The 11684-nt window shown below is 33.4% G+C and overlaps 1 protein-coding gene across 1 annotated transcript; it reads left to right on the top strand.

The window, feature by feature from the left end:
* The first annotated feature begins 1182 nt into the window (after positions 1-1182).
* LOC131662586 (uncharacterized) lies at positions 1183-10832 on the top strand. The gene is made up of 18 exons (XM_058932400.1): positions 1183-1473; positions 3293-3391; positions 3977-4059; positions 4191-4275; positions 4381-4467; positions 5853-5914; positions 6058-6254; positions 6339-6399; positions 6811-6988; positions 8395-8433; positions 8542-8603; positions 8763-8799; positions 8893-8942; positions 9031-9100; positions 9796-9871; positions 10038-10117; positions 10215-10283; positions 10551-10832. The coding sequence occupies exons 1-18, from the start codon at positions 1408-1410 to the stop codon at positions 10608-10610; spliced, it is 1461 nt and encodes a 486-aa protein (XP_058788383.1). The 5' UTR covers positions 1183-1407; the 3' UTR covers positions 10611-10832.
* The last annotated feature ends 852 nt before the right edge of the window (positions 10833-11684 follow it).

The following is an 11684-nucleotide window of genomic DNA, read 5'->3' on the forward strand; positions in this document are numbered from 1 at the left end:
AATCTGCAAAACGCGCATTATTTCGGAAGTTCATTTCCGAAATGCTGTTTTCGGAAATGAACTTCCGAAACAAGACAATTTTTTCAAAAAAAAGGCGTTTTCGGAGATGCATCTCCGAAAACACCTTTTTCTTGAATTTCGGAAATGAACTTCCGAAGTCAGGGGTAGTCTGGGTTTTTCACCAGGGGTGGGCTAGAGAGTTGGGAGGTTGGCAAAGAAATTCTCTCTCTCTCTCTCTCTATATATATATATATATATATATATATATATATATATATATATATATATATATATATATATATATATATATATATATGAGGCCTCCCCTATTGAAATTCAATTCTTTAGTCCACTTTCCCGTGTTCAATAACTGCTTATTTATGCACTCTCCACTACTCCAACGTTTTTTAAATCTTCCTAAGTCCCTTTGCTACCCTATCGACCTGACCAACTTTCTTTTAAAGTTTTTCCCTTCCAACTTTGCCATGCCCATCGACTTCTCATGTCTCTCTTCTGTCGATGATCCTTTGTTTGGTTTTTGTAGGCCTTCTTCAAAGCCTTAGTCGAAGTTGAAAATTTCTTAGTTAACAGTAGGCGCAATCAAAGACAAGCCATAGCATGACTTTGCAAGCTAAAGGCTTGACAAGTAATTGTTCCAAACTAGAATATGGTCCAATTCAATTTAAATATAATCACCTAAATTTTAAATAAGAATATATATCAAGAAATGGACAAATCGCAAAAACATACTTGACTAAAGCTAACCAGCTTCTAAAGACGTCATATTAAAATGATCAAAGTATTTTGTAACACCTATCAAATACTTTTGTGTAACAAAAGATTTTGTAACTTCTAAGCCATTGCTATCAAATCTAAAGAACGATCCAAACTCAAATATACATTACATCCATCACCTTTCAAAGTTCAAAAGCCTTCCCTAAACATTTACCGATAGTTTGATCTCTTGATTCTAACGAAACAAGAATAATTTATTATTAATCTTGCATGAAAATATTAGACTAATTTATTCATTTTTTATTCTAAAAACTAAGTTGACCCACCACCAAATTTTTTGATTAAATTGGGTCATTAGGCAATATTTAAACTCGTAAAACATTTTATTTAATGGATTCTTTAATTCTTTAATTTGTCAAGTCAATTCGGTTCACTATTTAAACTTCTCTCATTGGGCGAAGCCATAGAGAGAGAAAGAAAAAGAGAGAGTGATTACAAGTTTCTAGAAACAAAAACGTAATGGAATTTGGTCCGTGTATGCAATGAACGAGCAAGGGGCGAACACGATGCCCCTTACAACCTTCTTCTCTTCAACTTCAATCTCTTCTTCTTAATCTTCAAAATTTTCATACACACTCTTCATACTCTTTGTTATTTCCCATTCTACCCTCAATGGCCACCCAAACCCCTTCTGAATCCCCCGCCCATTCTCTTCCCGACGTCGATGACTACGTCTTGGTCAGTTCTCTTCTCCATTTATTTCTTTCGGTAATTTGTTCAATCGTTTCGTTGATGAGAAAATGCAGCACAAAAAACTGCACCTACACATATTGAATTTTTTATTGTGCTTGAATCTTCGTGTGCCACTGTTTAACTTGTTTGGGTTTATGCTTTACTCTTTTAGTTCAGAGTTTTGAAATCTGTTCTTTTCTTTGTTATTCTTACAATTACGATTTTGAACGCTTGTTTGTGATTCTGTTTGCGATCGTTAATATTTATGAAATTCGGGTGATATTTTGATGTAATTGCAAGCATTTGCCTCCATAATCGCGGTTGTGGACGTTTTTCTAAAATCTTGATTCGGATTATTTTGCTTGTTCAAATTCATGTTTGGAATCAATTTTGAGAGGGCTATAAGTGATTCTAGCAGTATAGAATTGATTTTGACACGTTTGAGCCATGTTTTGGGTATTATTTTGGTACTTTTGCCTATACAAGTGATTTTGAAGTTAAGTTTATTGATTGGGAATGTATTCAAATATAAATTAATTTATCAAAAGTAATTTTATAAAATTAATATATCCAAAATATATTTTCGCCATGACAGTGTTTTAGGAGTTATGATCTATGTAGCATGACACTCTAAAAAAAGCTCTGGGCTGTGTCAGGAATTGAGACTTATGATTATGTTTAATTAATTAATTTTTAATTATTACCGGTGCCGACGTGTGTTTCTGGTGTCTGTGCTTCATTCATAGGTTATGGTCATTAGAAAAACTAAATTAACAACTAAAGTTCTTTTTCTCTCCATTCCGTTTTTGCTGTCTTTTGTGGGTTTCATTAGATCTTAGTGCTTGTTCTTACTATGCAGCTGTGCACAGCTTTTTCTTTAAAAGTTGTTTCTTCTGTTTGCCTTTTGTTTCTGTGTTTCGGGTTTCACATATGAATATGGGAAAAGACAAGTTCTCTTGTTACCTCCCTTTTCCTTTGACTCCTAATTATTAGGTGAGAAATCCAAGAAGAGAAAGTGACAGTCTAAATGTGATTCAATGTTTTCTTTTTCTTGTTATTGTTTATTTGTGTGTTGTTTTTCTGTATCATGAGCTGTGGCTTTTCAGGTATGCTCTACTGTTAGTTTGAAAAAGAATGTAGGTTTCTTGTTGCCATTGTAAATGGTTTAGTGTCTGTGCTGACTAACAGTGGAGAGTGTCACAATTTATGTTTCCTCTGTCTGACATGATACATGATTTTTGTAAAAATCAAATGTTTTGTTACTTCAAATTTAATTTGATTTCAATTACAAACTTTGCGTGACTAGATGTGGTATACGTCTAAAAGCTAGTTTTTGCGCAATAAATAATGACCAAAATTACTCTTAAGTTTTACATAAAATTCACTTTTAGACTAAAAACATCCAAACATAAAGTCACTTTTCTTCAAAGAAACTTAACTTTAAAACAAGATAAACTTTACCGAGTCAAGTTCATTCAGAGTCACCTCTGACATATGCTTACTTAATAAAACAGAGTTAAATTTGTAATTAAATAACATTGGTTCCTCACAATTCTCAGTGTGTGGCTACTTTGTGTGTGGCTACTTTTCTTACAAAAACTATCGTAGTAACACAATGTGGATAATGAAATGTTCTTCTTTTTCTTTTTATATGTTTGATTCCTGAATTGAGAGTATTAAGCCATACAGATGATAGAATTTATTCATCCAGTCCCATTATGTTTGAAACATTCAAAAGGAATAGTGAAAAGCTATGAAACAAATCAATATTTTCATTGAGAATCTAGAGTAGAAATATGAACACTGAAATTCGGTTGGGTTGCAGGCAAATGGACCAGAAGGATTAGAATGGGACGCATTTCATTATGTTTACGAGCTTGTACAAAAGGGTAATTTGGCCTTTCGGGAGAACAGAATGGAAGAGGTGATGAAAAATTGTGCTTTCTTTTTGGCTATTCTGTTAATTTTTCTTCTTCTGAGTGCAGTCCACTTATATATGATTATTGCTTGCAACATATTTTATTCTTTTTTCTCTACATTAAATGTACAATATTGGGTTTTACATTAAAGTTACGATACATCTACATTACTGATCTAGTACTTATAGTTTCTATAATTAAAACGAGTATTCATCCATATTCCATAGAGTACATGCATTTGATGTTATGGAAAAATAAAAGAACAGATTGTGAGGATGTAGAATTATTCTTTTCATTATACTAGTTTTTCTTGTAAGATTAAGATTCATTATTTTTACGAAATGGAAATAGGAATTATTATATTGATTTATCGTAGCTAATCATCTTGACAAACAATTGAGTTGCTGCTCTAATCCAATGCATGCTTTACTTCTGAAACATTATGTTTGATTTGTTAAGCAATATGTCATACTTCAGTTTGTTCACGTCGCAGAATTTTAGAGATATATCGAGGAAATATTTTATAGACAGGGAAATTTGATTCTTATACTTTGTCTTTTCAATGTTGATTTTTGTAATTATTTATTTAGGCAATCAGCTATTACTCAAGAGCCTATAACATCAAATCTAATGATCCAATTATTCTCAGCAATCGAAGTGCGGCTTATATTAGGTTAGGCATATTGAGTATTTTTCTTTTAAATTAGTTATTACAAACTGTTCTTTTAATCTTGTTCCGAATAGTTTTGGTTCGGATCTGTTAAATTTTTTGTTCTCATGTCAATGACAATATTTTCCTATCAGGATTAGCCAATATTTAATGCATAGATCATCATCATTCTCAGAACAAAGGCCATTGAGTGGGCTTGATCCCACAACACTTGCCGAAGTATGTTCTATTTGATCATTTTTATTATGCTGAAATACTATCATATTTATCTAGATTGATTTGCACATACTAACTTACTAAGTTGATTCTTGACATCCATTTCAGCTGGGTTTGAAGGACGCTGCAAGGCTTATTGACCTCCAGAGTAATTCAGTAAAGGCATACCTTTTGAAGGCCAATGCTCTTATTCTAGTAAGATACTCATCTCTTTTTCTTAGTTGATCTCTGTATTCATTTATAGGGTAGCCCATGATGTTTTTGTTTTAGAAAATGTACTTTTTTTCTAGGTGAGGGTTTGATTTACATTTTGCTAGGTGATTGACATCTCCTTTTCTCAGTTGATCTCTATATTAGTTTATGGGGTAACCCCTGATATTTTTGTTTTAGAAAATGTATTTTTTTCTAGGTGGGGGTTTGATTTACTTTTTGCTAGGTGATTCACATGCTTTTCTCCTTTGAAGGCTCCTATTTTAATTATATGCGTTATGTTGACCCATGTCACTAGTTGAGGAAAATTCTTCCAGGTCTATACTTAATCCATGGGGATTTTTGAATGAAATGCGAGTGTGGAGTTGGACATGGCCTATGTTATAGTGATTCAAGGGAATAATGAGGGAATGTCAAGAAATTGTTGTTAGATGGCATATTTAACATGTGGTTATATGTGTAACTTGCTGCTAGCAATCAAAGATATAGTTACACAAATTAAGGATTTGATTTTATCATCTAATGATCATAAAATGATTTCTTTCGTGATTGGAACTACAACCTATGTATATGATCACCCCAAGCTCAAGAGTGCTAGGCGTGAGGGGGTGTATTGGAAAAGTTATGTGCCACCTACTAATCGGACCACTCACCATTTACATCCACTCATCGAGTCCAATAGTACTGGGCGTGAGGGGTGTATTGGGAAAAACCCATGTCAGACATATCTTAAAGATAGAGCCTGAAAAGAGTTAATCAAGAGTGACACCCTTTCCTTACAAGCCATTTTTGTAAAGATGAGTTAGGCCCAATTTAAAAGCCTAACACCTTGTTCTTACAAATCTTATAGTTTTTGCTGGCGATCCTTGGAAATACTTTTGAATTTCTTGGGTTTTGATTTTAATAATGAACCAAACAAATGGTTACAACTGTGATTATGAAGAAGCCTCTTCACATTTCAGCATTTGATGTGCTTTTGATATGTTCTCTATCTTCAATTGTTAATACAATTGTTTCATGCAGAGAAGCCCTACCTAATAGAATATATTAAATAGTTATTAAATGCTTGTGTATGAGCTTGGCCTAGTTGTACTTTATAGTGCACTTTTGACCTAGTAATATATGCATACAATACAATGGGTGACTGCTATATAATTCATTACATTGCCGAATACTTTTTTGCTACTCCCTTCCATACTTTTTTCTTTCATATTTTGTACTGTTCTCTGATTCAAAAAATTGCTTCACCTTGTTTTTGACCTTTGTTAATAGCTCATCCTTATCTTTACTCTTGCCGCGCTAGCCTACTTTTATGTTATGATGTAGGTATATTGAATGTAACTTGATATGATATTGTATTTAAATGGCAGTTAGAGAAATATGATGTGGCTCGGGATGTTATTCTTTCAGGACTTCAAGTTGATCCTTTTAGGTACTGCACATTTACAAGTTTTGTCTTATTTTTATTTTACCCCTTTTGGAAAAAGAGGCGGAATGTCTGAATGTAGAGCTTTTTCTATAGTCATTTATTGTGCTATTTCTGAGTACTGTTTCATTGCATCTGATATCATGTAGTAATTCCCTTCGGGAATGTCTTCAAATAGTGGAAAGAGTATCATCATCTAATTCAACAGGGAGGAGTTCGCATGTACAGCCCGACCGTAATGATGACTTTGATTGCACTCTCTGTCTGAAGTTGTTGTATGAACCTGTCACAACCCCCTGTGGACATTCTTTTTGCCGTTCATGTCTATTTCAATCAATGGATCGTGGTTAGTGATAGTTCACATTGTTTATATTTTCCATAGGAAAACATATGTTCTATGTTAGGTTTGATTGTTGTTCTCATTTGTTAGGGAACAGATGCCCATTGTGCAGGACAGTTCTCCTCCTTAACCCCAGAACATGTTCAATTAGGTGAGTTGTCCTTACGATGTCACAATTGTAATTTAGATAAACAACCACATCAAAGCTTTGAATTAATTTCTACTTTTCTTGTTATAGTTTATAGTGGGATGGTTATTCACTCATTTAAACTATACCAGGCTGAGAGGTTGTATGCTTAATACACACAGTGACAATTTACATTATTGTGACAATGTCGTGGCCCAAATTGCTAAAATGCATTTTTTCAATATCCTTCTATTGATTGAAGGAAGCCCTTTAGTACCTACAATGGGCATATCTTATGGGCATGTGTGACTTGTCTACCTCAATTCAGTTTAATCTCAGAGTCAGATGCCATGATCACATAAAAAGTTTTATTATATTCGATTCATTGTTACTTTTTTCTTCCTTCTAATTCATGCTCCTATTAATTGTTGCTAGTGTGACGTTGAAGAACATCATACAAAAAAACTTTGCAGAGGAATATGCTGAAAGGAAACAAGAACATGACAGTTTAGTCAACATTGGTGTAGATATGCTCCCTCTTTTTGTCATGGATGTTGTCTTACCATGTCAAAGGTTTCCACTAAATATATTTGAACCTCGTTATAGACTTATGGTGAGTTTGTCAGTGTTCTGACGGTCACCAGAATTTTTAATTTTAAAATACATCTTGAATGTCTTGAATGTGAAAGTTGGTGATTAGTTTTCCTTATGGTACTTGTACATATCTCTTACTGCTCAAGTATTTTCAACTGATCCATTTCTTTTCTAAAACCTTTTATAGCACTTCTCTAGGCATTCTATCAAATGCTTTTTTCAAATCAATAAATATATGTAGGTCTTTTTGATCCCTCAAACATATCTGCCAATCTTCTTGGCAAGTATATAGTTTCTTGTGCTAGGAACCAAAGAAATTGTATATCCTAACACCATGATCATTCTCCTCGACATAAACCCGAATTATTATTTTTTGTGATGTTACCCTTTTGTCTTGATCTCTGCGTGATCACTCTCCCCAAGTTTCATAGTATGATTCATGAGTTTAAATCTTCATATAATTGGTAGTTTTGTATGTCATCTTCACATATAAGTATTAACGTGCTTCATCTCCATTTATTCATAATGCTATTAGACCTCAGTATCTCATTGAATAGCTTTGTGATTCATCTTTTACCTTTCTTTCTTTCCCTCTTCCACACTCTGACAGGTATATTATGTCATCTAAGTCCAACTACCATACCATTTGTGTCCTTGTTAGTGTAATCTGGACCGTCGTATTTAAGCACAAGTTGTACACTGTAATCTGCTCCGTAGTCGGGGACGTAGGCAGAATTGACCAAACTTTGTTACCAAACATTGACTGTTCGATTGTTTGCGATTATTGCTTCTTTTCTTTTTCGAAACTGGTTACTGTTCTAACAGTTTCTTTTACCTTATATTCTCTTTTTCTTCGCTAGTATGAGTTTTTTTATCCTCCTCTCTTGGAGCAAGACTATATGAATTCAAAGAATACTTATTTCCGTCATTAAAGATAACCCAAGTATACTAATTATTATAAAGAAAACGGCATAATTTTTTAATCATTTGTATAATGTTTTAAATTAGACAGAATCGTCATACGCCACGTGTAAATTTGATTTATTTTTCAAAAATGAAGAGGGTTGGGGGAGTAGTAAAATAGTATCAATTTTTCAATCAGTGAGAACCCTGATGCAGGCTATACTGTTAAAAGATTTCGAATGGCTCTGGTTAAGCTAATAGACCATTTATTTATAGCATGCAGCATTTGGAGAGTACTGGTGAATATTGATTGTGTATGAACTTCGAAAATCGTTTTGAAATTTTCATAAAGACTGTCAATAAACATTAATTTGAAAATTGCTTGACCTATTTAATAATTTAATTTGTCAAATGTTGCAATGACTTAGAGAAAAAAGGTGTTCATATTTATATCCAAATGGTGTGAAACTCTGAATTATCATATCTCTTATTGAATATTTTTTCCTCTTGGGAATAAAACAGGTAAGAAGAATAATGGAAGGCAATCATCGGATGGGAATGGTAGGTTATTTTGGCTATCCTTTTGTTTCACTTTTCTTGCTCAAGTTATATAATTGCATTGACCACATCCATCTGTTACTGTGTTTGATTTGTCTATTGATCTTCTAGGTTATAATAGATTCTTCAACAGGTTCATTGGCAGAGTTTGGCTGTGAAGTGGAAATCACAGAGTAGGTGTTTGACTTTTATATCACCTGAAAAACTAGTCTCAAATAATTACCCCCCCCCCCCCCCCCCCCCCCCCCCCCCCCCCCCCCCGTCCAATACTCCACATGAAATGTCTTCTCATCTGTGACATTTGCTTAAAAAAATTATATTCCATGTTGTAGGTGTGAGCCACTTCCAGATGGTCGATTTTATATAGAGGTAAAAGAAATTGCTATCAAAATGGAATTTTTTTTATAACATTTCAATTTGTATCAAATTTTGACTACTCCTTAAAAACATGATTATATGCAGATTGAAGGTCGTAGGAGATTTCGCAACCTTCGTTCTTGGGATCAAGATGGGTGAGTTGTCTCTTTGGATGTTATGTTCAATAAAGCCTCTTGTTTTATCGTGTGAAATTTTGCCTTCATATCTTAATGTTTCATTCAGGTATCGTGTGGCAGAAGTTGAATGGATACAGGATATTATGCCCCCAGAAGGGACAAAAGAAAGAGAGGATGTAAGTTCACTTTAATTTTGGCATAAATATCTTTGTAAGCCATGCTTCTGGAGAGGATTCTAATTTCATGACCTTAGGCATATAAAGCTTGAAGCCATGTAGGCTGCATAGGTGATAGATTGTGATGGGCTTAACTAAAGAATACTACTAATAGGTAGGAAGGGGCTTATATATAATGATCGATGAGAAGTCAAAACTTAACACATTTCTACAGAAAATAGAGTATTTTAGGACCCCCCTGTGCACAAAATGGACACCTTAATTACACTATCTAATCTTTTTAATATGTGAAAATTGAAAAAAAGGCTTATAAATAGGGATGGAGGTATTCCTATCATGGGATATTGACAGGTAGCATTCTTTACCAGTAGTACTAATCAAAGAATGCTATTATAAGATGTCTGTAATGCACAAGTTTCATTCTTGTGTAATCAAAGAATGCTAAATGTTTAAGTTTCATTATTGGGTATTGCTTGTAATGCTTTTTTATTCCTTAGCACAAATATGCAAGAAATGCTTTTTAATCTTGCCTAAATTTGAAATAGGGAACCTTGAATTAGATGTTTGGATGTTCCACAAAGTGAAGTTCCTCAATGTTTTATTTTGGATGACCCTTTATGTTGAACGAGTTATTATTGAAACGAGTTTTCATCTTTCTAGCTTTCAAGTAATGACTTGTTTGTATACTATGATAGTTACAGGAGTTGATAAATAATGCAGCAGAAAGTGCTCGATCATGGATAGGAAGAGCTAAAGAAGCAGCAAGACATGGTAAACACAACCATTGTTCACCTAAATTTTTTTGTTCATGTCATTGAGTTATAGTTATTTTTTTCCCCATTTTACTGAATGGGAAAAGTCTTACCTTTCTTCTTTTTTTACCTATAAAAATGAAAATACTGCCGCAGTACTAAATTAAAGAAATACATCATTTCAGATCAAAGAAGATTAGAGAAATTTGTGAATGTTGAAGGAATGATACCCTCATTAAGAGACCCGGAGCGCTTTAGTTTTTGGGTGAGTATTACTTGTGATTTCAACTTTTTGCTTTGTTGGTAAAAACAGCATCGGTTCCCGTATTTATTGCTATGTACTAATTGAATTATGATTACAGTTGGCCACCCTCTCCAATCGGAGGCCTTCAGAAAGATTGGATCTTCTACGCATTAGAGATACCAAAGAGGTATTGAATCATTTTTAGAAAGTTGAATTTTAGTCGCATTAAAAATTGCATCAATTGTTTTGGGTACACAATTTGCTTTCATTTTTAGCCCTTGTATATATATATATATATATATATTTAATAAAAGTAGTATATTTTAATTGAATATATACCTACTAGGGGCTAAAATACAGTAGTTTTTTTTGTTAAATTCAGACTAGTAGGGAAAAAAGTTGAATTGGGTTGATGTTTTTAGAGAATAACAATTCCTTCCTTCATTTCTTTTAGAGAATTAGACGAGGCCTGATATTTCTTCGGGCAGAGGAACAAGGCTGCCGAATTCAGTAAAAGACAATCTGAGGAGCTTTACCATTACTATTGCAATTTGAATATTAATTGTAAATTCATTTACAAGTCAATCAAATATTCTTTGGCCTCTTAAATCTCTGTTTATGAGGGGTAATTTTTGTTGTAACATAATGTTGAACCTAGTTGTTCTAATACTACATGGATATCCACAACACATTTTATTCACATTTTAATATATATACAAATGTTCGTTGATTTAAAGTTTGAAATAGTTATGCAGACGCAAGGGTTTAGATCATATTTTAATACCAAATAGTTAATGAAGGCCTATAGTTTCACTACCTATAAAGAAATTGTTAGCAGTGGAAATCAACGTAGTATATGTATTTACTATTAAAAATGTTTACACTCGAGTATACTAGGTTTTATAAAAAGGAAACAACTATAAGTTGTCATTCAATTGGGGGCAATGCGATTAAACCAGAAAGGAAACAATTATAAGTTGTCACCTAATTGGGGAGAGCTCCAAATTATTCTCTCCTTCTTTGTAATGGTTGATGGACCTTTGATTATTTTAAGTACAAGCGTCTTTATTTTGTCTCTTGAATCAATAGCACAAGGGATGCACTACCAAAAAGAAAACAAAATAGGAAACATACGCACAGCACACTAATCCCTTAACAAGAACGGAAGAGGGAGGGTAAACCACTAGTAAAGCAGACTGGGGGAAGATTACGACCTAACCATAATTAACTTTCATCCCTAAACTCTTATAAACTCCCAAAGTGAAGATCCTATGGTGACAAACAATATTAAAAAGTTCCCATTCCTAAGAATCAAATGTTAAATTCCAATTCTTTCTTGCATGTTTGTGATTACGTGTAGTTAATTTGTAATTATGTGAATGGATAATTGTCTACATTTCAGGTATTTTAAATGTTGGACATTAGTGTAGAAGACATTAGACTACCAAGAACACTTAGATGAGATCATAATTTATCTCTTCTAACATAACTAGAGGTTTTGAGCCAGTTTAACCAGATGTTTTGCCTTCCAACACAGTTCTTGGCACGCAACAATATTAATTTTCTTAAGGCGAATTTTATCGTCTAT

Source organism: Vicia villosa, linkage group LG3 (assembly GCF_029867415.1).
Source record: "Vicia villosa cultivar HV-30 ecotype Madison, WI linkage group LG3, Vvil1.0, whole genome shotgun sequence".
Lineage (NCBI taxonomy): Eukaryota > Viridiplantae > Streptophyta > Magnoliopsida > Fabales > Fabaceae > Vicia > Vicia villosa.

What these genes read in the sequence shown, in the direction of transcription:
- LOC131662586 (XM_058932400.1), top strand. Translation starts at nt 1,408, where the DNA reads ATGGCCACCCAAACCCCTTCTGAATCCCCCGCCCATTCTCTTCCCGAC. An exon ending in AGGCCAATGCTCTTATTCTA is followed by an intron (nt 4,468 to 5,852) that starts GTAAGATACTCA and finishes TTTAAATGGCAG; the next exon opens with TTAGAGAAATATGATGTGGC. An exon ending in ATTTCAATCAATGGATCGTG is followed by an intron (nt 6,255 to 6,338) that starts GTTAGTGATAGT and finishes CTCATTTGTTAG; the next exon opens with GGAACAGATGCCCATTGTGC.